Genomic DNA, 27,127 nt, shown 5'->3' with positions numbered 1-27,127 from the left:
GAGGGGATGGCAGGGGGAGAGAAGCTGCAGAGAGGAGTGTAAGACTACAACTCTGCTTCATGGTCCCAACCCTGGATAGTCACGGTTTGGAGGATTTAAGAAAATTGGCCAGATTTCTAGAAATGAGAGCTGCTCCATCCAAAGTGGGATGGGTGCCGTCTCTCCTAACAAGACCAGGTTTTCCCCAGAAGCTTTGCCAATTACATATCATAATAGTTTTTACAGTGCGCATGCTGATTACAAATGGATCAGAAAAGTCTGCACATTTACAGCACAAAGTTGGTAAAAGTTGAAAATGTACAGCTTACCTTTGATTTGGAGGTGATGATTGTAGAAAGAAAAGCTTGTTGAGGGACAAATTAGTCCAGAATAAAGCATAATCCAGAGACGGAGAACTTTAAAACTGTCACGCATGTCATTGCATGACACGGAATTACAGGCTTTAAATTAATTAAATAAATCATCAGAAATTGCAAATTCATGTGAATTTGATAGCTTAACTATTTTTATATTTAATTTGATAGCACCTGTACCTGGTTGTGTTGCTGTATGTAGTTAAATTAATTTAAAAATGTTGAAAAGATAATAGGTTCATTCAGTAATTCAGCACAGTTGGAACCATGTTCTAAGTTGATGCCACTCTCTTAATTAAGGCACTCTAGGCTGCACTCCCCCCCCCCCCCCCCCCCCCACTCCCCATGCACCCAATCTCCAAACAAAAATGTAAAGTTATTAAAATCGTGTACTGTTCAAATACAAACAGCCTTGACTATCTTTTCATTTAGTCACTGAATTGTACAGGGTACTAGGCTTTTGCCAAATCCTTGGAACAAAATAATGTTTAAATAGCCGCTGGCGGCACGACGTCATAGCCCAGTGGACATGTGTCTTTAGTGTCTTTTTAGTAGTTCCAAAAATGATCTCTTCTTGTCTGTGGGATAATTGTGTTTCTGACAGCCAAATATACACAACGTTTTGCCATATTTGTAGGAAAATGTGACATAATATGACAATGAAAACTGCTATCACGTACACACGGCTGCTGCAGCACGTACGGAAACAACAGAAAAGGCCTGTGTGTTTTCACCGGCCCTTCAGGTTGCTAGGTTATGAAAGACTCAGGTGTAGTCAAGTTCCTGTATGTCCGCCCCCGCCTATAGGTCAAAATTGCACATATTGTAACTGTTAGAATGGCCTAAGCAGAGGGTCGCCCTTTTGAGTCTGGTCTGCTTGAGCCACTGATTCCACCAGGTGATTTCAACTGGTTCAACTGATTCCATCTGCTCAAAGCGATATTAATCAGTGAAATCACCTGGTGGAATCAGTGGCTGCAAAGAAAACCTGCACCCTTTAGGCCCTTTCTGGAACAAGTTGCCCACCCCTGGGTTAGACCTTACTTGTGTGAAGCATCTTGAGGCAGCTTTGTTGCGATTTGGCGCTATATAAACTAAATAATTTGAAACTGAATTGAATTTTGGAAGTAACCTGGTCCTCACAGGACTCAAGAACACAAGAACAGAGACTCCCCTACACACACACACACACACACACACACACACACACACACACACACACACACACACACACACACACACACACACACACACACACATTTAATTCATACCATGGCAAAAAGCAATCTGGGAAAGTAAATATGCCGTTAATCATCCTTTTTTAAAGTAACCCAGTAACCCTAAATGTGAAATAGTGCGCTAAATCACCTAACTCATATGTCCACGTATTAACACGAAAAGCAGATTGCTGATGATTCTGACAGGCACGTGCATTATTCCATCAAACAGCAAGCGTAAATTCAAAGTGAAACATTGACCCCGCTGTGTGACACACACCTACATAATTAAGGGTTCAGATTCATGAAGCAAAATTTGCCAGAGATTTTTACATGTGACAGTAATCCTCTGTGTTTCATTTGCAAAAACCTAATCTGTGATGACTTGCTCGCACACGGAGGGAGGATTTACTGCAAACATGGGTGCCTACAGTCACCCCATGGGAAGTTTGCTATATCCTTGGAAACAGGTTAAATCTTCCTAAACATAATCAGAAGGCTACATGGAAGGTTCCCTTCCATGTAGCCTTCTTTTTCTTTCATTTCTTGGAGAAGTAGTTTCAACCAAACCTGTAAAGCTGTGGCAGCTTATGTTAAATTCACCCCAAAGGGTGTGTGTGTGTGTGTGTGAGGGGGTGGGCGCGCTCTCCATGAAATTATGTTTTCTATCCGCAGTGCTGGAACGAAACATTAACTCCTCATCTCCTAGTGGCCATATCAGTCTTATTAAATCCCCACAGGACAAACTGCATCTTTTAATCGCGCCCAATCCGTAAGGAAAATGAAGCTGTGAAAATATGTTATCATTTTGTCATAACAGTGTCTCATTGAAAACCAGAAGACAAGATATATTTATGTCATTTGACAGAAATGTTTCCTGCTCTTAATGAGAAATGAGAAGGTTCATCGGCCAGCGGGCTGAAACACCCTTCGGTGAGCTGCACATTGTAAAGGTTGTGTCACTCTCAGTCTCTCATCTTCAACTGCTTATCTGGGATCGGGTCACCGGGGCAGCAGTTACAATAGGAGACCCCAAACATCTCTTTCCTGGGCCATATTTACCAATCCTGAAGCATTTTAGGACTCACTGATGGATGGATATTCTAGCTCTGTGGAAATGGACCGGTTGTCGTAAATGGGTGGTTGCCATCCAGGACCCATGGTGGTTCTGTGGTGTTGTAGATGAGGTGAAGCGCAGCACCAGCGCATGCTCCCAGATTTGACTTGACTTAACTTGCAGTCATGCCCATAAGTGTTTAGACAGTGACACAATCATCACAATTTGAAGAACTTTTGTGTGTTTGTTCCCCGACTCCTCCCAAGACCTTTGACATGTTTGCGCCAAACTTGATATGTGGATGATGATCAGTCCAGAACTGACTTTAAAGGCTTTGTTTTGGCAAAAGTCAAGGCAATTGGAGTCAAAGGTCAAAATTTGTATTTTTCACCTGGATGCTTACCAAACTTGGCACACATGTATAGGCAGATTCTGGAATGGAATTACCCATGAAGTTCAAATATGCCAAAGGTCCATCATTAGGGCTATGGTCATGTCTGTTTTTTGGCCTACTCCTGCCAACCACAAATAACAGATTGATCATACCTGCACTGAAAGGTACTGTACATCTGCACGCATTTGCACAGCCTCATTCCACCATGTTATATTTATTTGACACGGAACATAGTTTTGCCTATTTGTCTATTTGACTTCTTACTTCTTACAGAAGTATTTTTTTATTTTCTTTTAACTGTTGTTTATGCACCAATGACCCCAGATCAAATTCCTTGTATGTGAGAACTTACTTAGCAATAAATTCTGATTCTGATGAAGGTTGACCTTGAAATTGCCCTTAAAGAATTCATTTTGGAAAAGGTCATGATTTGCACCAAATGTGGCTCACGCGTTGGTGATTCCTTGGTAACATCAGCCGGAGGTCAGTCATCTGAGTGAGGGTCAAGTTCAGTAGGGTCAAATGCCAGATTGCCATGGTAACAACAGAACTCAGCCTTGAGTCAGCCAAGAGAACTTGGGCTAGGTTATGGTATCAATTGCCATAACCCTCATGCCTGTGTGTACTATTACCAAATCCCCCCGTACAGCAGAGATGAAGTTGAGGCGTGCTTGTGGCGCAGACGTTTAGCATTAATTCACATGGATTCACAAAACTATCGCCCTAACCATTAAGTAATTGCACCCTTATTTTCACAGTCGCTCCATTTTTAGAGGCCATAAGTAACAGTACAAACCAAAGATAGGGATTATTGTGAATACAAATCATCACTTTTACAGCCAGTGTTCTTTAGACAAGTCAGGGACGGATACACAAATATTTCTATCAATGAACAGTTTGGACTTCATTTACATTAATCATGAAGAAATACAAACAGTGTTGTACTGTATGTTAAATCTTCCTGGTGTAGGTAGTCTGCAAAAACTGTGAGGAAAACCACCAAGACACTATGGCACCTCTCAAAGAGTTATAAGCTTCTGTGACTGTGATTAGAGAAATTATGCAGAGTGCAACTGCTGTCTTTTGCATCACCTGTTAGACAGCTTCACGGTGCGGAACAGCGGCTTATGAGAATAAACGAGAGGTGGGAATAAAAGAGGTGTATTAAAGGCCGAGCCGTGCCAAATGAAGCACAAAAAAAGGATTCAGCCACCTCAGATAAGATGAAAACTACACCCCCCCGTGAGTCATGTTCACTGATTTTCTGTGCGTTACAGATGCTGACCCAGAAACGCACGGTGGAGTGTGTCTGACAGAGAAAGCATGCATGTGTGATGCTTGTTGTTATACATCAGAGGCTGAGCGTGCGGCGTGTGCACAGTCACACACAGGATGATTCACAGTGTGTGGGTGCAGGTCAGTCACTCTGCACGGCTACAGGTACGAAGCCTACGCAGTCACTATAGGTGCAGTGACGACAGCACGCCAGAGTTTCAGTTCTTCATACGCCCACAAAAGGATGGTGTGCGATCTTTGGTGTTTGCATAGAGTGTGTGTGTGTGTGTATGTGTATCTATGTCAGCAGAGGATGTAATCATTAAAACTGGTGTAAATTGATCCTTAACAGCAGGAAGGCTCCATCAAATTATGGTGTTGATTCAGATCCACAAGTGGTTTCAGGATACCCGACACCTCCACAACCCCAAAACCGTTTTTAAGCTATGTTTCTTTCTTTTTTCCACCCACATTATATAAACAGTTAGAAAATAAGCCATTAAAGTTTGGTGTTGATGTTGGTTTTGAATATGTTTTTCAAACTTTCTTGAGCATAGAGCAGTGGTTTCCTTGCAGAGCAGGTAGCTCAGTGTGATAAGGAGTTGTGCTATTACTGTGCAGACCTGGGTTTGATTCCTACTCATGCTACCCATCTTTGTCCTTAGACAAGATGCTTCATCTGCATTCCACGGTCCATGCAGCTATAAATGAGGACCATCGTTGTCTGGGGAGGTAACCTGCATTGGACTGGTGTCCCATCAAGGGAGAATCTAAAACTCTCCCTTGACAGTTAAAAATTCAATGGCCTGACTGCAGGTAATTTACTGATGTCCCCGTTGTCATGATCTTGATTGGTACTGATATAAAATGCAGAGTTAATTGTGTCTGAGACCAATAAGAGAGTGAATGAAAAGGTATTTGAGTATTTGAGTCATAAACAACATCAAGACCTTCAAAAAGTGGTCAGATCAGTTTTGAGACCATCTTGAATACTTTAACACTCTTAATACTTAAGAAGTGGAGCGGCCAAAATTAGAAAGACACTCAGAGGGCACATACTAGTACCAGTGGATTAATAATGGCTAACAGTATTTTTAATTCTCCTAATATATAACTGACATAGGAGGGATGGTAATATGGTTTTAAAAAGGAATAATCTTCAAAGGCCTCCCGCAGCAGTGGGAACCAAAGTAGCACCATTTGTTGCACCATGTATCTGTTATGATTGGTTATCACATTACGGGGGAACATATGTCATATGTCATACACTCTTGAAACAAATTCAAATCAGCCAATATATTGGTTTAAATTAACCACTCCTCTGCACTGATATGTGTACAATCAAGTTCTTGCTCAAAGCTAGGGTAGGTAACTCTGTTCAGAAACACTTTTTGTTATATTGGGTGAAATGGTCCATCTGTCCTAACAGTCATCAATACATTATGTATTCAGAAAAAGCAACGAAAAAAATCAGACATCTGTAGCAGCTGTAGGATCGATATAACTCTAACCAGTATAAGCCCCACGGTCCACTCTCAAAAAACCAATCAGATGCCTTCATGTCTAGTTCTTCCTGCTCGTGTCACCAGGCTCAACGCCCCCCTCTGTCCCTCCCTCCTCTGTGTGTGCACACTCATCTCATTTCACCGAAGAAGTTCAATTCGGTACAATGGCAAAGGGAATACGGCTGAAACGATCACTTCCACCGGATTGTGCCGTGTCAGATGAATCATTTTCTCTTCTTATTTTAATTGTTCAGATGAGCTGCGCTCTGATGCGATCTGATGACATCACCACTTGCTCTGTTCAGTTCTTCTTTACTCCACTTGACGAGCTGAAATGTTCAAAAAATCTTTCTATGCTATGCGGTGTGATCTAATCGCCAACACGTGCAGCTCGTCAAGTGGAGTAAAGAAGTGAACAGAGCAAGTGGTGACGTCAGCGGATCGCATCAGAGCGCAGCTCGTCTGAAGGATTATAACAAGAAGTTAAATCTATTCTAAACATATTTAACAGCTGTACACAAGAAGGAAAGAACACACAACTATTTTACCAAGCCATGACAATGTAAACAAGACAAATAATTACCTTTTTAGACGGCTCAAAATGCTTTCTGCAGCTTGTTAGGCGCGCAAGAACGGCTGAAGCTGGAGCGGTCCTCTGTGATTCAAGAAGTGATTACAGCCATTTTCAATAGCCCATTTGCAGAGAAAATTATTAATCTGAGATGAAATAATTATTTTATATACACAGCATTCAGCACAGAGCGCGTGACAGCCGGTAGAACAAAGAACGGCATCCAGCTGGGATCACGGCGGGTGGGATCATCACAACAACATGCGTGCTGCTGTGCGTCCGGGGTCCTTAAGTCAGCTCTCCTCTGCCCCGCTGAGTCCTACAGTCAGATGCGTGTTCAAGTTTGTGGGGGCGTGGCTTTGGACTGAGCACTGACAGGGTAGGAGGAGGGGGTGGAACCTAGAGGAGGTGCTACTTTCAAATCTTCTGAGCTCTCTTGCTAGCTCTCCAGGACTACCAACTCTAGCTTTAAAACAACCAATCCATGTTAAAAATGGACTCAGTATTAGTATTTTTCAATTTTGAGACTCAAAAACATCCTTAAATTTGGCCTACTCAAAGTCAAAGATACTGAAATGTTCATGATTTCCCAAAATCAGAAAAATGTAGCACTGTTCAGTGTCCACTGTACCAACGCACAGGTCACAGGCTGGCCAATGTATCTGTTCGCTCTAAAAATGAATTGGCTGAAATAATCAATCACTGTTTTGATATGTGCCCAATCATGTTCTTCTTCAAAACAACCACCAGCAGGATGACCAATGTATCTGCTGAAACAACCACACCATATTCTGTTGTTACAGTGTCGTGTTAGCAATCTGAGTTGGTTGTTTTGAACAACAACTTGATGGGCCGCTGTCACCATTTTTGCTGTTTTTACCCCATAACATTCAATCATAGATAGTCCAAACTATACCTTTTTGGCATCTCCGTGATCAGACAAATAATGTGGTATTTTCAAAAATTATTGGAGCATTTTTAACCCCCCACCTGACTATAGGTACCACTTTGGAATGAATCTCATAGGTTTTTGTGTACCCCTGGTATACTCTGACTTTATTGTAAGTGTTGTTTTGTCTTCTCAAGCGGTACAGCTTTGGAAAATCGCCAAAGTCAGCTGGCAGGACAAAACCCCTGATGTAAAAATCATGGATATGTGTGGTTCATGTTATCTATTCACCACTCTAAGAAGACACTGTCTACACTGGCTAGACCATGTCGACCGCATGGACGACTCACGTATCCCGAAATCGGTTTTCTATGGTGAACTGAGTGGGTCGTCCTCTACTCCATTTCAAGGATGTTGTGAAGAGAGACATGAAGGACTTTGACATCTCTCTACTTTTTGAGGAAATTGCTGCAGACAGACCTGCATGGAGATCTGCTATGCATGGTGGCAGCCTCATCTCTTCATGCAATTTCGCTGAGCTCCGTCACCGTCAACATATTGCCAGTGACTCGTGCCAACAGTGACTACACAATGTATAACAGCTCTTTACTACTATCATCAATTTGATGTAAAGGCCAAGCCATGCAGTCATAGATAGTCCAACCCAGAGGTGGGACGAAGTCACCATCAAGTCACTCTCAAGTCATGAATCAGCAAGTCCCAAGTCATAATGACCAACAATTGTTTGCAAGCTGACTTGAGACTTTACTTGGGACTTGCAGATTGATGACTTGAGAATGACTTGACAGTGACTATTTTCATTATTACTGGAGCATTTTTAAATGTTGACCCACCACCTGGCTATAGGTACCACTCTGGAATGACTGTCATAGCTTTTTGTGTACCCCTGGTATACTCAGGCTTTACTGTAAGTGTTGGTTTATCTTCTCAAGCGGTACAGTTTCAGTTAAAACTGGGTTCATGGACTAAAGGTTCCAGACAGCTAGAGTGACTGAGAACAACCCAGGTCTACATATTGGGAGCCCAACTCCATTTCTCAGTGAGTCACATGCTCTACCCTGTCAGCTACAGCTTGCTAATCACAATGCCATCAAGATTTATTTCTCGCCTCACCTGCAGGACTCACCTGTATCTTGGGGTCTAACTGGAAGTCTACTCTGATTGGCTGGAAGAATCTCCAGTTTAACAACATCAGAACTGCTGGCAAGCAGCTGTGTTGCTTCCATCAGGGAGCAGTGTTCTGTGCTGGTCCCATCGATGGACAGGAGGACGTCACCGATGTGCAGTGCTCCACACCTGACAAAAGGAGGCGGAGTTTGCGACCAAACTTACTGTTGTGAACATGTTGATGTGTGTCTGTGTGTGTGTGTGCAGAGCAGTGAAATAAGAGGTGTGTTTCACCTCTCCACCACACTAGCAGGTTTGATCTTGTCAATGACGATCACTTGCTTGTTCCTGTACATGGTGGCGGTGAGGCTAATCCCCAGGCAGGCAGATGGACCTTTCGCAATCTCCACCAGCAGAGGGCCAGAGGCTTGCTGCACGGCCTCTGAAACCAATAACACACAGCAGATCCAGATCACAGAGTAAATCGGGCGATTTAATATGAAGCCAGAAACACATAAGATGATATCTCATTGTGCATCAACCCTCTGATATCTTACACCGACCTTGGTGAACGTGCCCTGAAATTTAATCCTTTCCAAATCAACAAAACCACATGGAATCACATCAGAATCAAGCAAGACAAAATATAACACATTGTCAACATATTATTATTATTACTGGAAACACATCAGGCAGCACCAATGGGTTATGGTGAAAATGACATTATGATGGAATAAACTGTAGAATCTATATTTTCTCTTGGACCAGAGTGACACCAGCACTAAAACATATTCTTACCCTTGTAGTCATAGTCACATTATTTGCCCTCAAAGCAACACAGTCCTGTCATGGCCCCACATATTCCCTTTGTTTGTGTATGTACGTGTGTGAGTGCACGTGCACACCCATGACAGAGACGTCATACTCGATCAGGAACAGAGCTTCTTGCCCGCTCTGCATCAGCACGGTCAAAGCATCAGCATGCTTCTCTCTGTTTAAAGGCATTCCGTCTATGCTCAGCACTCTGTCGCCGGCTTTCAGCGTGCCCTCTCTGAAGAAATGGAGAAAAACAAAATGATATGGCAAGGTGTTGATATAGTAGGTGTTTAAGCACCAGTCAATGTAAACCTACATGAGGAATAAAGTATAAATAACCTTAAAGGCTTTGATGGTGAATTATGTCCACTCTGGTGTTTTGTGTTCTCTTTTTCATGGTATAACGTGCAACACTACATTAGCCTCAGGATGAGCAATGCCCTTTCTGCTTTGAAGCTAGCATGCACTGAATTTGTAAAAGCCACAGTTTTCACCTGAGTATAGACTAACGCTGAACAAAGAAAGTATTTTTTAGAGGTCATTTATTGTTCATGAGTCTGCAACCAATTTTGGGCTAATTGGCACCGCCTAAGGTGACCAAACAACACTTGAAATCCAGCCTCAGTGTAACACGGCCTACATGGAGACCTATGATAACCTTCCCAGAGTGGCGGATATAACTAGGTAGGAATCATTGAAGGATTACACAGAAGTCCAAATTTAAAAATGCTCCAGTCATCTTGAATAGTATAAAACATTATTTGTCTGATCACAAAGATTACAAAATGGTATAGTTTATGCTATCTATGTGTAGCGGGATGAAAGTCCCGGGTCCCAATTGAAAAGACGTTCCCGCTAGCTTGACTAACGGGGAGTTCCCCTTTGGCTGACCTGGTAGAGGAACGGTCTTTTGGTGCGAGCCGCGTGGGTTCGATCCCCCACCGTCGTCCCGGCCACGAAGGTCCTGCTGCTTCAATCTGGCATCACGAACAGGATGTGGGTCACAGAGTATGCTAACATGCACCTGTGACTTCGGGACGAAGTCAAAAATGGTGGGGAGACGTGTAGCGGGATGAAAGTCCCGGGTCCCAATTGAAAAGACGTTCCCGCTAGCTTGGCTAACGGGGAGTTCCCCTTTGGCTGACCTGGTAGAGGAACGGTCCTTTGGTGCGAGCCGCGTGGGTTCGATCCCCCACCGTCGTCCCGGCCATGAAGGTCCTGCTGCTTCATATGGCCAAATGTTATGCAGTTATAGGGTAAAAACTCCAAATATGGTGACAACTGCCAATGCCAGTTTGTACAAGTGTCAAAAAAATTTGTTCAAATGTTGATAAAAGCTGATGCAAATTGTTGTTTGAGTTAATAATAATAATAATAATAATAATAATAATAATAATAATAATAATAAAACAGAATATTCAATTCAATCTATTTTATTTATATAGCACCAAATCACAACAAAGTTGCCTCAAGGTGCTTCACACAAGTAAGGTCTAACCTTACCAACCCCCAGAGCAAGAACACAGGGGTAAAAAAAAAATCTCCCTCTGATGATTTGAGGAAGAAGCCTCAAGTAGAGCCGAACAAAGGGGTGACCTTCTGCTTGAACCACGTTACCAACACACTTGATAATACAAATATAGTGGAAATTTGGGAGTCCATGCTGGTGTCCAGGACGGTAGGCCTGCAGAAGAAGACACTAACTTCCATCTCTGGATGAAGCCGCACCTTAAACAGAGAGAGTAAAATAACAGAATCAGGCAACAGAAAGACTACAAATCCAATCCAATCCACTTTACTTATATAGCACATTTAACAACAAAGACGTTCCAAAGTGCTGCACATAGAATCATGATAGATAAAACCCCAATAGTCAAGAAATAAATTAAAAATAAGAAAATTAACAATAAAAATAAGTAGAATATGCAAGATAAATGAATAAATACATACATACATACATACAGCATACAAAGATAAAACCAATAAAATCTACCAAAATAAAAACAAAAAAAAAAATAAAACAGAGGACCACACAACTCACGCAGTGTTAAAAACCAGAGAATAAAAGTGGGTCTTCAGACGAGACTTAAAACACTCCACTGTGGGGGCTGTTCGGACATGGAGGGGCAGAGCATTCCAAAGTCTGGGGCCAGCCACAGAGAAAGCCCTGTCCCCCCTGGTTTTAAGTCTCGTCTTAGGTACCACGAGATGGAAATGGCCCTCAGACCTCAGAGCATGCGCCGGAGAGTAAAGTTGTAGGAGGTCAGTGATGTATTGAGGGGCTATTCCATTCAAAGCTTTAAAAACAAACAATAAAATCTTAAAATCAATTCTAAAATTAATAGGAAGCCAGTGCAAAGATGCAAGAATGGGGGTTATGTGATCACGCTTCCAGGCCCCTGTTAAACGTTGCGCTGCAGCGTTCTGGACTAACTGCAAACGGGAAAGTGCCCCTTGGCTGATGCCGAAATAAAGTGTGTTACAGTAGTCCAGACGACATGAAATAAAAGAGTGCACAACTTGTTCAAAAAGGTTAAAAGATAAAAATGGTTTTACATTTGATAAAAGACAAAGATGATAAAAGCATGATTTCAAAGCACCATTGATTTGTTTAGCAAATTTAAAATTGCTGTCTATGGTGACACCAAGGCTGGTGACTTTGGGACGTACAAAATCCTTGAGAGGTACCAAGTCAACGAGGGCACTTCCAAACAACATAACCGCTGTCTTGCCCTCATTAAGTTTTAAAAATTCTGTGACAACCAAGCCCTGACGTCACACAGACAATCGAGTAGGGGTGTCAGGGGGCAAAGGCTGTTTTTAGCGATAGGCATGTAGATTTGACAATCATCAGCATAAAAATGGTAGACCACGTCATGTTTTTTAAAAATCTCTCTGAGTGGGAGGAGATATAGAGCAAAGAGGATGGGTCCCAGGATAGAACCCAGGGGGACTCCACAATGAAGAGGGCTGAAGAAGATATAATTTGTCAGCATCCAGCAACAAGAAAAACAGAAGAAATACTAAGGCGATCGCCGGCCACTAAACCCAAAGCTTCACTAAATGACCCAGATATTAGATAAAATTGAGGCTGCGACAGAAAATACATAGTTTTGCCTGTGTTGAATGCTCGGTCTCCAAAGTAAAAACCAAGCAAGACGAAGATCCATTAGATTACATGACATGCTCCCATGTAACGTGATAACTAACAGATGATGCAAAGTATTCCTTTTAAAAATTTTATTTGCTCAGCTAATAATTTGCATTACTTTTGTACAGCACTTGGGTCCGCTGTGGTTGTTTTAAAATGTGTAACAAACAAAGCTGGTTGGTTGGTTACTTATTAACAAAAATGGAACAAAGTAGAGCAGTTTGAATCTTCGACTGGACTGGGTTGGTTGACGTGAGGACGTTTCGCTTCAAATCACAGAAGCTTCCTCAGCTAAAATTCTTGCTCTGGTAGTCTGACTTCTGTCTTGACTCTTGTAGAGAAGAATAAACCAGAAGCCAACAAAAGCTGGAGTTTTTAACCTAACCAGACCCCTCCTACCGAGAGGCCGACTGCTATAGGCTAGTGACTAAACAATAGCTCTAATTAGCACCTATTGTGCTCTAGTTAGCACTCTCCTAATGATGGGATGGAAGCCTCCCCTGATGGCTCCCTTGACGACTCTCCTGATGACGTGAATGACTCACTACCATGAAGAAAAGACTGAAACTGCTTTGACCTGAGTACCCCATTGTAAACAGGGGACAAAGCGTGTCTGAGACCCGCCCCCCGGTTAAGGCTGGGTTTCAACTGTTTTACAAAGAATACTTCCTTGACACCTCTCTCAAACCATTTCTACTCTCTGGCTAAGATTTTAACTTCCTTGTCCTCAAACGTGTGGTTAGTGTCTTTCAGGTGGAGATGAACTGCAGACTGAGGTCCACTGGCGACCTCTCTGTGGTGCTGGTATAGCCTCTTGTTTAAAGGTTGCTTAGTCTCACCTATGTAGTGTTCATTACAGTTTTCCTGACATCTGATATAATACACTACATTGCTCTGTTTGTAACTAGGGATCCTGTCCTTAGGGTGAACTAATTTCTGTCTCAAGGTGTTAACCGGTTTAAAGTAAACTGGGATTTTGTGCTGTCTGAAGATCCTCTGTAGTTTTTCCCCTACTCCTGCTAAATAAGGGAGAGACACTCCTCTTCTTCTTGTCTCCGTCTCCTGTCTATCTGGTCTCTTTGTTTTCTGGGACTTCTGCACTTTGTCCACGAACCATCGTGGGTACCCACATACTGTGAGGGCTTTTCGTACAAGTTGTTGTTCTTTAGCCCTTCCCTCTGCAGTTGTGGGCACCTGTAGGGCTCTGTGTTGAAGAGTCCTGATCACCCCGAGCTTGTGTTCAAGGGGGTGGTTTGCGCCAAAGAGCAGATATTGGTCAGTGTGAGTGGGTTTTCTGTAAACCTCTGTCTGGAGCTGCCTGTTCTCTCCAATCGTAACATCACAGTCCAAGAAGGCTAAATGGTTGTTTCTGGCATCCTCACGTGTGAACTTGATATTGGAATCCACCGAATTGATGTGTTCTGTAAAGTCCTCGACCTCCTGTTGCTTGATTTTAACCCATGTGTCATCGACATATCTGAACCAGTGACTGGGAGAGATGCCCGTGAACGACGTCAAGGCTGTCTTCTCCACTCGCTCCATGTACAGATTGGCCACAATGGGGGATACTGGAGACCCCATCGCACAACCATGGATCTGCCTGTAGTAATTCCCCCTAAACAGGAAATACGTGGTGTTAAGACAGATCTCCAAGAGTTGGCAGATGTAGTCTGGTGTGAGTTTGGTCCTTTCAGGTAGAGACACATCCTCCAGCAGTCTCTGCCTCACAGCTGAGATGGCCTCAGCGGTGGGGATGCAAGTGAACAATGAAGTCACATCAAATGACACCATAGTTTCATCTGCCTCCAGTTGCAGGTCCTTGATCTTGTTCACAAAATCTTGTGTGTTCTCCACATGGTGGTCTGAGTTACCCACTAGAGGAGCCAAAATCCACTTGAGGTGCTTGGCCAAATTGTATGTGATGGAATCTGTGCTACTTACAATAGGCCTGAGTGGCACGTCCTGTTTGTGGATTTTGGGCAGTCCATAGATGCATGGAGTGGTGTCCCCTGGGTACAGTCTGTAGTATGTCTGCCTGTCGATGAGTCCCTCTTTCTCCAGGTTTTGGAGGTAGCTAATGATTTTCTTCTTATAGCCACTCGTGGGGTCTCTCTTCACACGTTCGTATGTACTGGAGTCACTGAGCAAGTTGTTGATCTTGGCCTCGTAGTCCGATGTGTTCAGGACCACCGCACATCTGCCTTTATCTGCTGGCAGGATAAGGATGCTTTGGTCCTTCTGCAGTGCTGCCAAGGCTTTCTGTTCTTCTCCTGTGATGTTGGACGGAGGAGGCTTAGCACTGTTAAGCGCTGCTGTGACTCTTAGTCGGAGGTCCGCAGCTTCTGACTCTGACAAACTGTTGTTTTTAATGGCTGCCTCTACTGCAGTGATGTAATCTACTGTCGGTATATGTTTAGGGGTCACTGAGAAATTTAGTCCTTTAGCGAGCACATCCTTTTCTGTCTGTGTAAGAACCCTGTCGGACAGATTCTTTACCCAATTTTCCCTGTTGTCACTAATTTGTCTGGGTGTATCTTTAAAACTACTCCCACTGAAAGTACGCCTTTTCTGCACTAAAAGGTTGTGAAATTTCCTGATTTGCCGCTCCTTACTTTTTAAATGCTCAGCCATTTGAATTTTAACTATGAACTTTGTGATCTTATTATGGGCCTCTTCCCCCACTAAGGTTTCTAACCTTTTGTAAAGACTATCAAGATTATTTTGGAGGTCTAATATTTTAAAATGAAGCCTTCTAATTCTAATACCCAAAATCCTCCTAAGGTAACTGTGCTGGATCTTTTCTGCTGTGTGACCTGCTTCTAGTGCCTTTTGCTTCATGCATTTGGGAATAACATTGTTTTGTTTGCATCTTAGGTTAAATCTTAAGTGGTTTCTAAAGTTAGCTATCTTTTCAGCAGTCCTTTCCAGCTTACGTACCAGTGCCAGGGCATCATGCCCACAGTTGGTCGCAATGTTTCTTTGTAGGCTCTCAGTTGTCCAGGTGGTTTCCATAGTAGAGAAGTTTGAATCTTCGAATGGAACAACATTAATTTTGACCCAATATAAAGTGAAACTGGTCATTTTCACCATTTTTGCTGTTTTGACCCCAGAACATCATAACATTCCATCACAAATAGTCCAAATCACTCTGAGAAGGTTAGCACACATTTTTGTGCAGGCCGTGGTATAGTGTGGTTAGACTGTATGTCACCACAGGTGATACCAAAAACCTGTTTGGCCTATGGACCATTAGGAGTTATTATTTTCCGATATCTGCACTGTTTGTAACAGTGGAATGGTTTAATTGCAAATGAGGATAAGATGACGCATTAAGCCATGCTTTTAAACGCTGCATAAATGAAATGTAAAATGTACCCAAAAATACACACAAACACTATAACCTCACCTGTCAGCAGAACCTCCGGGCCTGACATCGGTGATCACAAGAGGGTGAGAGCGGCGCCAGTCTTCATGGAATCCTCCTGACAAAAAAACTAAATATATCAACAGAAAAGTCGCACAGATTTAATTGCAGAATACACAACCATGCACATACCTCTCATGACAAACCCAAAACTGTTACCCTCCTTGTGTAAGCACACTTCTATGGTTTTGGTTACAACTCCTGATGGGGTCTGAACTAAGAGCAAAAAGGAGAAAAGAATGCAGAATTTAATTATATAATAACACATTGACAAAGCAATGATTCAAATTTTATGTCAAAATGTTTAAAACTACAATGTGTAGGATTTAGTGTCATCCAGTGGTGAGGGAGCAGACTGCATTATGTGAAAGTCGACAGTATTATCTGATTTCATTTGTAGTAAATTACAGCACATTGAAGCATACAGAGAACAACTGTATTTCTGTATGTGCAGTACTTTAAAGGAGTCACCTTGTGCAAAATAGCTTTTTATTGGCCTCATGTTAAATAACTCCCACAGTTGTGTGACTGTGCATGTAGAAATTCTCCTACAATTAGCAAAATTTTGGACAAAAATGGCCTATTTTGCACATCTGTGACATATGTCACAAGTATATGTTCAGACTCCTGCTAGCTCTGTGAGATATTCTCATTGGGCTGATCTACCTCTGTGGTACACATCTGCATCATGTGTGGGAGAGAGAAAGATATAACCTCTCCAAAGGAAGAGAGGGTGTGGCCAGGAGCAGCACCTTTCCATTTAAAGAAAAAGGAAACAGGAAAAACTGGGTCATATTTTATAGACTTGGGTTATTCTGTATGCACACCTAAGTATGTTTCACTACAAACTGCCGTATCTGTTTTCAAAGTTGTTGATCTATGTTGGCCAAAAGAAGTCACAAAATATCCAAATTAAGACAACACTAACAGATGCAGAAAATACAAATACAAAAAAGAAAACCACCTGTGTCAACTCAGCAACAGGCAGCTGCATCAAAGAATGTCTTTGAAATGGAAAAAACGCTTGCAAACATAGAGACTGCAAGCAAGTGTAACCTACAGGACATACGATTTTATTTTATAACATCTTAGATGTAAGTTCACACACAAATGGTAAATGCACTGCATTTATATAGCACTTTAACATCTGAACCAGAAGCTCAAAGTGCTTTACAATGATGTCTCACATTCTCACACACACACACCGATGCCAGGGTGCTGCCATGCAAGGTGCTCACTACACACCGGGAGCAACTTGGGGATTAAGGACCTTGCCCAACTTTGCCCAACTGAGAGCAAGATTGAACTGAGGATCCTCTGGTCTGAAGCCCAATGCTTAACCACTAGACCATCACCTCCCCAGAATAAATGAGAACAGATTATCTAAATCCATGCACATTTCCTCTGACTCCATCTCATGAGTGTGGTGTCTTTGGAGTGAGCTGGCAGGCAGCTCTGCGGCCACATTCAACAAAAGGCCCAGTGTCTCTTTAATAAGTACCTTTATACACTGCTTTGCTTTAAATATGCAACACCTTTAATTTATTCAAACAAATCATCAACAGTCATATCAGTCTTGCTGTTTTACAAGCATGGTGCCAACGCAGTCATAACTGGTGGTGAAAGCTTTAAAAACATACGAGTATACGTATAGTTCACTCTCCTGTCGTTCAAACATGTACCAGGTGTGTTTCTGATAGATTGGCATATGTGGCGCAAAAGTCTTATCATAGCGCTTTACTCATAACTAAACAAGTTTTCAATGTCTGTTCACATTGACCTGGCCAAAGAGGTGCGAAGGGTCCCCCAGGAGCAACATGGAGATTAAGGGCCTTACCCACGGGCCCCGGGTGATTTTCCAGTCTGACCATCAGATAAAAAAATAAAATAATGTCATTGTGCTCACAATGTGTTTTGTACAAGTGCAGTCTAGGAAAATACAAGTATCAGATCTGTACTGTGTATCAGCAGATACTCAATATGAAATATATATTATTATATGGTATGGGATTTTGCCAACTTCTGATTGGCCCATTCACCACTTTCTGAGCTGTACCACATGCCGAGTTGAACGCTGGTGGAGCCGAGTAGACCGCGCGTGCGAAACGAGTACACCTCGCGGGCAGCGTAGCGCTAGCTAATCGAGCGATGCCTTCTATCGATAACGACCAATCAGATAACACGATACAATGCCTACTTTGGCTGACAGCCAGGTCTGTTTGTTGACAAGATGGCAGAAGACAGGTTTGCGTCTGTTGGCGACGCTGACTTAAAACAAATTTTACACAAACAAGATGCGAAAAACACCCACAGAAATATACAGTCAGCAGCCAACCTGTTTCGCAAGTACGTCACTGAAAAGGGACATGCGCCCAACTTTGAAACTTATGACAGACGGATGCTTGACGGAGTACTCGGTCAATTTTATGCGGAAGCTAGACAGGCGAATGGCGAACTTCATAAGAAAACACGGGATGTCAGTTGGTGCAGTATGACAGTAATAATAGAGTTGAAACTTGAGATTGATTTTTCAGTGATTTCAGTGATTTTTCAGTGATTTTCCATGCTTATGGGTGGTCCATAATCACGGGTACACCTCATCAAAAGTCTATAATTGTATATAGTCAACTTGTCATGCAGAAAGTAGATTTGACCCCAACCTGCCCTGCATGGCAAGTGACCCCTGTGGCTGAGCCCTGATATTTTAGTGCAAGTTGAGACATGGGAGGCTGGATGCAGCAACCAAGAAAGATCAGGGACTGACTGTTATGTGTCGGACGCAGCTCGGAGAACCGACCAGCGTTTGAAGGACCCAGTATGAAATAAGCAGAGCACGGTACAAAGGCTAACTGAATTTAATACATAACAGTGAAAATGTAATAACAGAAAGGTGCGGCCTGGCGTGGTGCGCTCCCAGCAGCGCTAACGGTCCGGAGCCAGAAGCTGTTTCGGACCCAAGGACCCTGCCGACACCCCCCAGGTGGCCGCAACAACCGAGTCTGTGAAAGAAGGAACCATTATGTGAGTCCACACTCTACACACAGAACACTTAAAGGTGTACAAACAGCAAACACTTCCTGGCTTGATTACTAATCAGCTTCCCAACCTGCAGGCATGGAACATCCAGTTCACAAAACTCCACCGCAGTGGAAGCTGATACATGACTAACAAACAGCTCAATACAATAAGGTGTGAGGGACACCACATTTACTGACTGTATAACTGTTAGTCACAAAATCCAACGTACCTCAGGAAGTGTGCTGACGAGCGTGAGACCTCACCCCCTCCTCTTTCACAGACCGTGCATCAAACCTGGACATTCTCAGCGTCCGCTGCTGATGAGATGGCTCCCAAGACGACGATCTCACCCGTCTGGTCACAAGGTCGAGTCTCTGGCAAATACACACTGTGCACTCCAGTCTTAAATGCCAACATGCTCCAATCCATCCAGATGCACCTCAGCTGTGAGTCCTGACGAGTCGCAGGTGATCAGGGTGAGGTCCTGACAGCCTCAGCAACACAGCCACTCAGTCCCAAATGCACGCCACCTGGGAGGAAAACAAAAAGACAAACAAACCGGCAGCCAGGCCCCCCCCAGCCATATAACACTGACTGCCAACTTGTTCAGTGTGTCAGTACTGCACCATTTAGAATTGCAGTTATGTCAGTGTGCATCTTCAGTTAAGTCTGCAGGTGTGAGGCCAGTGAACTTCAGTTATAATCCTGAGTTTCCGCATTTGCCCTCAAAACAAGTTATTTTCTTAAATTAATGTCCTGAGACTGTCAGGCACAATTGTCTTTATCTTGCAGAACACCACCTACCAAAAGGAGGCAGCTCGTACTCCACTTCCAGCACTACTCTCTCCCCGATGTTCTTCAGCAGGCTGATAATCTCATCATGGCGAAGCTTTGACAGGTTGATGCCGTTAACTGATTTGATGTAATCGCCCACATTCAGCTGGTCGCTCCTGCAGAGGACGATGGACATGATCATACTTATGAATTTGAATGAATGAATGAATGAATTTATTCATTTATTCGGCACACAGTTCAACAATAACAAAAACAAACAAAAAAAAGAACAACACTACAGTGATCCCATGTGGCCGAAAGAGTGAGGGCAGAAGCAAAGCTTATAAATACCCGTCCCTTATACTATAAAAATAAGAAATATATACATGTATACACATGCATGCACACATTAACACAATTTCATAAATACATATCTACACACCACATACACACACACATATATACACATGCATACATACCTAGATGTACACAAATACACACACCCATGATGACAAATACCAAATAAAAAAGTGCAAAAATTAGTCAATGAACTCAATTTACAAAATACAACCAGACAAACACTGGCGCACAACGCACAATCCCAAAAGCAATAACAAAATCAATAAACCTAAGTCTTCAAACTATAGCAAGCAATTTTATTATTCTTGTAATGCCCTTTAAAGTCTATCAAAGTACCAAGTATTTTAATATTGTCAGGACATTTATTCCAGATGTTAAGACCTTTAACAGAAACACAATGACTTTTCGTGGTAGTTCAGAGCCTTCATTTCTCAAAAAATAAAATTCCTCCCAACTTATAACTGGAGTTCCTCAGTTTAAACAGATTACAGCTGCCATGCACTGTGCTCGAGCTGCAATCCCACTGCGGGATCTCAGAATTAATTGACATAATCAGCGCAGTGCAGTGTGAACATTTATAGACCTAATCGGGGTTGGCTGAACGAATTAGGGTGCAGGCAGTGACCGGCTGATTTCAAATGCTCGTGCACTATGTTTTGTGGCTGTGCTGAATGGTGACCATGCAGGAGCATGACACAGGAAAACACCTCTCCTCTTCAGACATGTGCAACACATACCCGATGGCTCACATATAACAATCTGACTCAACATGGCACTCTTTGGACACATGACTAATTAAGCAGTAGCACTGCCCTGCTGATGTCACCTTTGGGCTACTGCTGATTACCAGACAGCAGATAGAATGATGTCATCAACCTGCAGTGTTTGTCACGTCACACAAATGCTGCTGCCACCGTCTTGTTCCTCCGCCCACCAAATGAATGCATTCACAGCAAATTTGGGTATAAAATTTCCAGGCTGTTCTGTTATTCTAACATATTGTGTGCTTGTGCACATACATAGTGAGGAGGCCAGAGTCACATGTTTCCTAATCATCAAGAGATGTGAGCACTGTGGGAAATGATTTTAATATTGTTGGCACTCATTAAATCATAATTACGAGATCCAAGTTGAGTCCTCTAAAAGAGCAAACCTCAACCAAGGCTCAACCATCCAAGAGTTTTTCATTAAAATTAACAACATTATTCCATGTTTGCAGACTTGTTTCTAACAGCACAACTTCATTAATGTTCAAACACATATTTAGTGATAATAGATCTGATACCTATGTGGTTCACTGTCTGAAATAAAGGAATGATTCAGAATGTACATCTTTGTCAGCAGCAAAATTTAATGGATTCTTACTTTTTATACATTGCAGAAATCTTCCCAACCCCACGTTCCCCGGAGATCAGTAAAACATTTTTGAGAAATTGATCCAAATGTCAGAAAATTAAGGGACACAATGGAAGGATCAGTGGATGATGTATCTATTTATATAATGTTTCCGATTTGGTCTATAATACCTGAATAATTGTTAATTCATATATTGCATTATAGTAAATTGAATAAAATGAAAAATTGAAAAAATTATGTGCATTTAATTTATATTGATTTATGATTACATACAATGTATGCAATCATAATCATTTTATACATATAACGGTTATATGTATAAAAACAGACAAAATCCACTGTATGCATAAAATGGACAAAATCCGTTATATGTATGAAACGGATTAGTTACAGTCAGGAGGTGCAACAATCTACGAGGAATCCTGAATCGGAACCTACCTCATTTAATGACCGGTTAAAAATTCCTCTGAAAAAAATAAATGCCTGTCTTAAATAAGTGATGGGCATTATGTGCATTAAAAAGATTACATTTGGTAAGTCACTCTTTTTTCTAAGTCCGCTGCACACAGAGTGGTACCTTAAAATCCTAAAACCTGATTTATGCTTCTGCAGCTCTGTAACTTTGTGTCATGCAATGATGTCAATGTTCTAAAGTTCTAAAGTTCAAGTTTTAAAGTTCTCCATCACATCTTCATGCAAATTTTCTGCATTTTATGCTTTATCTAGATTTTTTTTAATGGATTATCTGAAGAATTTGTCCCTCCATGAGCTCTTCTCTCCAAGTCAAAGGTAAGATGTACAGTTTCCTTCATGAATTGCAGGTGTAATCAGCTGCGCACTGCAAAAACTGTTAAAAGATGATGGGAGAGGAAGGAGTGAAAACTTAAAAGTGACCACAGCCTTTTGCAGTGTCTGATGTAGCAGGTGCACGTCAGACTGCGGGTCCTGTCGATTTGGAAAAAAATAATCGGCGAGTGTCAATGCTGAACTTTATTTTTATACCTCAGTTACTGGGCACAAAGCAGTGTGGACGTGCATGCACTCTGTCCGGTGCATGCAAGGGGTTTTTAATGGGAATACATTGCAGGCGGACAGGAGGTTTTGTCCAATGTGAGCGAAATTCCGTTATACAAAATCTGTTATATACGGTGTTTATTACATGGAAAACCATACAAAAGTATTAGTACTTTTGCTTTTGTCCGGTGAGTGCGAATATCCGAGTTATACAATGATGGTTTACCTCCATTGTTCACATGTTGTTACCCAAGATCCCTAATTTCTCCAAAAATATTAGTCCTATCAACTTTCTGTTTTTGCAATGTTCATCCTTGGCCCAAAATACATAAGCATACCAAATGGAAAATGTCAGCTCTCCCCAGTTTCTCTGTGATTGAAGTTACACGGAAGCATACACGTACACAGACGCCACTTCGCTTTAACTAGACAGATACCGTATTCGCGTGTCTGAGAGCCCTGGGCGTTCTGCACGAAATTCTGTTTGAAGTGGGGATGGGGCGTTTGCAAAAACTCATCCAAATATTACGACTGTTGACCTGCCCATTTCAATAAAATGTCTGATTTCCTCACAAATAAAGAATTTATCACCTGTCTGTGTCTGCTTTTTTTGTCCTATCCTTTTGTCATTTATCAAATGTGTTCCTTGTCACCTGATGTCTGGCACAGCAAAAAGAAAAAACAAAACACAGAACAACAACAATGAAAAAGATGACGTGTGTTGTGTGGGCCGCTGAAGAGGAGGTACTGCTGGCCCACCACCAGAGGGCGCCCTGCCTGAAGTGCGGGCTCCAGGCACGAGAGGGCGCCGGAGCAACCGGGAGTGGCAGCTGTCACTCATCAACAATGCCAGCTGTCACTCATCATCATCATCCACACCTCCATAAGAGCCGGGCAGCATCTTCACCTCACTGCTGAGAAATCGTCTACCGAACAAGTAAACGTCTCAGCCTTTTTGGTGCCATACAGTTGTAACGTCTTTACTTCTGTGCTTGACTGACATTAATTCTGAGTTTGCAGACGTACCTCTTGTACACTACGAGTACGTGGCTGTGTTTGGGGAGTTGGCGTATCTCCGCTCCTCATTCCAGTCTCTGTTTAGTGTGACATCAGGATCTGCACGAGCTCCGAGAGAATTGTGATTGAGAGGTGGAGGTGCTTTCCACCTTTATATTGAACTGTTTGCTGGGTGTTAACGCACCCACCATCACCTGTCTGTTCTTCCTGCCAGCAGTACCCGATCTGACAGCCGGAGGCAGTGGCCACCTGGGGACCCAGCGCTTGGTGGCTCCAGGATTGCTTCAGGTCCAGTGGAGTGGAAGGCGTGTGGGATCTGGCTCTTTTCTGGACGGGCGTCTTCTATCCTCGAGCCTACTCACACATCACTGTAACTAATTTGAGTGTTGATCTCAATTGTGTTGTCTGTTGCTCTGTTGTGCACATTCACAACATTAAATTGTTATATTTGGCTTATTCCATTGTCCGTTCATTTGCGCCCCCTGTTGTGGGTCCGTGTTCCTACACTTTTCACAACAGGATTTCTCGGCCAGCGTCATGAATCCCGAGGGGCGTCAACCATCGCTTGAACCGCCAATGGAAACACAGGGTGCACAGGCGTCAGTTTTCAACATTAACCACACGGACAATAATTTACTTTGCTGGAACATTTTACACAGTGTTTATACACTCAACAAAAATATAAACGCAACACTTTTGGTTTTGCTCCCATTTTGTATGAGATGAACTCAAAGATCTAAAACTTTTTCCACATACACAATATCACCATTTCCCTCAAATATTGTTTACAAACCAGTCTAAATCTGTGATAGTGAGCACTTCTCCTTTGCTGAGATAATCCATCCCACCTCACAGGTGTGCCATATCAAGATGCTGATTAGACACCATGATTAGTGCACAGTTGTGCCTTAGACTGCCCACAATAAAAGGCCACTCTGAAAGGTGCAGTTTTATCACACAGCACAATGCCACAGATGTCGCAAGATTTGAGGGAGCGTGCAATTGGCATGCTGACAGCAGGAATGTCAACCAGAGCTGTTGCTCGTGTATTGAATGTTCATTTCTCTACCATAAGCCGTCTCCAAAGGCGTTTCAGAGAATTTGGCAGTACATCCAACCAGCCTCACAACCGCAGACCACGTGTAACCACACCAGCCCAGGACCTCCACATCCAGCATGTTCACCTCCAAGATCGTCTGAGACCAGCCACTCGGACAGCTGCTGAAACAATCGGTTTGCATAACCAAAGAATTTCTGCACAAACTGTCAGAAACCGTCTCAGGGAAGCTCATCTGCATGCTCGTCGTCCTCATCGGGGTCTCAACCTGACTCCCGTTCGTTGTCGTAACCGACTTGAGTGGGCAAATGCTCACATTCGCTGGCATTTGGCACGTTGGAGAGGTATTCTCTTCACGGATGAATCCCGGTTCACACTGTTCAGGGCAGATAGCAGACAGCGTGTGTGGTGTCGTGTGGGTGAGCGGTTTTCTGATGTCAATGTTGTGGATCGAGTGGCCCATGGTGGCGGTGGGGTTATGGTATGGGCAGGTGTCTGTTATGGACGAAGAACACAGGTGCATTTTATTGATGGCATTTTGAATGCACAGAGATACCGTGACGAGATCCTGAGGCCCATTGTTGTGCCATACATCCAAGAACATCACCTCATGTTGCAGCAGGATAATGCACGGCCCCATGTTGCAAGGATCTGTACACAATTCTTGGAAGCTGAAAATGTCCCAGTTCTTGCATGGCCGGCATACTCACCGGACATGTCACCCATTGAGCATGTTTGGGATGCTCTGGACCGGCGTATACGACAGCGTGTACCAGTTCCTGCCAATATCCAGCAATTTCGCACAGCCATTGAAGAGGAGTGGACCAACATTCCACAGGCCACAATTGACAACCTGATCAACTCTATGCGAAGGAGATGTGTTGCACTGCATGAGGCAAATGGTGGTCACACCAGATACTGACTGGTATCCCCCCCCAATAAAACAAAACTGCACCTTTCAGAGTGGCCTTTTATTGTGGGCAGTCTAAGGCACACCTGTGCATTAATCATGGTGTCTAATCAGCATCTTGATATGGCACACCTGTGAGGTGGGATGGATTATCTCAGCAAAGGAGAAGTGCTCACTATCACAGATTTACACTGGTTTGTGAACAATATTTAAGGGAAATTGTGATATTGTGTATGTGGAAAAAGTTTTAGATCTTTGAGTTCATCTCATACAAAATGGGAGCAAAACCAAAAGTGTTGCGTTTATATTTTTGTTGAGTGTATTAAAACAGAAAACTCTGCCTCTCATGGAAGCTTCAAAAAGTTCCTGTTTAAATCCAGGCAACCTTGGAGTTAAATAATCCATTTGTTGCTGTCCATATAAAGCTAGCCACATTGTCACAGAAGACTTCCTGTTTCTTGCACGAGTCTTTCACAGTAAGAGCACAGGACAAACAGTTGACGAGAAAGACGCGAAAACTCTTTGCTTTTTGCTTTTAACAATATGTTGGGGGTTATGGAATTAATTTTAGGTGGGCATTTAATAAACTTTAATTAAAAAAAATTGAATTTTGGGTGAGTGTTTAACCAACTTTCTTAGATTTGCAGACATGTCTTAATTATAATTTGGTTTAATGATAGTCACCCATTAATGGAAGTTGAGCTGACATAAACCCCCACAGCTGCCCAGTTAGTGTGAGATGGTGTAAAGAGACAACACGTGCAACTTTGCAAGAGCAGAATAATGATTCCAGACAGCTTGGTGTGGTTGTCGGCTCACATCAGCATCTCACCTGGCAGCGAGCCCACCTGGCCGAAGGTTTGACACTCTGGGCTTCCCATCCTTATCAGAGCCTCCGGAAATGGTGAGGCCAAGGCTGCTTCCTTCCCTCTTCATCAGGTCCACCGTGGTCACTCCTCTGTACTCTTCTGCTGACAGACACACATCCACAGTCTGACATATTCAGCAAAACCCACTCGTCACGTTCTTTCATCTGCTTCTTCTTTCTTTCTTAAATCTTCAAAGTTGCCTGGTTTGTCTTGGTGGCCTCCCTCATGAGTTTACTTGCACAGTCACACAGTTTTTGTGAACTGCCTTGTCACTGAGGCATGGTCCTCACACTTTTTTCTTGGAGACCAACTTATTTACCGTGAATCCGGAAAGTATTCACAGTGCTGCACTTTTTCCACATTTTGTTATGTTACAGCCTTATTCCAAAATGGATGAAAGTTTTTTCCCCTCAAAATTCTACACACAATATCCCATAATGACAATGTGAAAAAAGGTATATTGAGATTTTTGCAAATTTATTAAAAATTAAAAAACTAAGAAATCACATATACATAAGTATTCGCAGCCTTTGCCATGAACCTTAAAACTGAGCTCATGTGCATCCTGTTTCCACTGATCATTCTTGAGATGTTTCTACAGCTTAATTGGAGTTTACCTGGGGTAGATTTAGTTGATTGGACATGATTTGGAAAGACACACACCTGTCTATACAAGGTCCCACAGTTGACAGTACATGTCAGAGCACAAACCAAACATCAAGTCAAAAGAATTGACTGTAGACCTCAGAGACAGGATTGTCTCGAGGCAGAAATCTGGGGAAGGGTACAGAAACATTTGTGCTGCTTTGAAGGTCCCAATGAGCATAGTGACCTCCATCAGGCGTAAATGGAAGACGTTCAGATCCACCAGGTCTCTTCTTAGAGCTGGCCACCCATCTAAACTGAGCAATCAGGGGAGAAGGGTCCTAACCAGGGAGGTGACCAAGAACCTGGTGGTCACTCTGTCACAGC

At 42.8% G+C, this 27,127-nt stretch overlaps 1 protein-coding gene across 5 annotated transcripts in view; it reads right to left on the bottom strand.

The window, feature by feature from the left end:
• The window catches only part of LOC117512549 (glutamate receptor-interacting protein 2-like), a 98,371-nt gene that overhangs the window by 44,234 nt on the left and 27,010 nt on the right, over positions 1 to 27,127 (bottom strand). For 2 of the 5 annotated variants that reach the window (XM_034172662.1, XM_034172663.1), the window contains exons 3-9: positions 26,119 to 26,257; positions 19,603 to 19,748; positions 15,913 to 15,996; positions 15,763 to 15,838; positions 9,295 to 9,440; positions 8,684 to 8,831; positions 8,409 to 8,578 (exon numbers count right to left, since the gene is read on the bottom strand). In XM_034172662.1, coding sequence (XP_034028553.1) covers positions 8,409 to 8,578; positions 8,684 to 8,831; positions 9,295 to 9,440; positions 15,763 to 15,838; positions 15,913 to 15,996; positions 19,603 to 19,748; positions 26,119 to 26,257 — 909 coding nt within the window. Of the gene's footprint in view, positions 1 to 8,408; positions 8,579 to 8,683; positions 8,832 to 9,294; positions 9,441 to 15,762; positions 15,839 to 15,912; positions 15,997 to 19,602; positions 19,749 to 26,118; positions 26,344 to 27,127 lie in introns of all 5 variants that reach the window. The other 3 variants (XM_034172661.1, XM_034172664.1, XM_034172665.1) reach the window with 2 other exon arrangements.

The sequence above is a fragment of the Thalassophryne amazonica genome, chromosome 6, assembly GCF_902500255.1.
Source record: "Thalassophryne amazonica chromosome 6, fThaAma1.1, whole genome shotgun sequence".
Classification (NCBI taxonomy): Eukaryota; Metazoa; Chordata; class Actinopteri; order Batrachoidiformes; family Batrachoididae; genus Thalassophryne; species Thalassophryne amazonica.
This window is presented reverse-complemented; position numbering and strand designations above follow the sequence as displayed.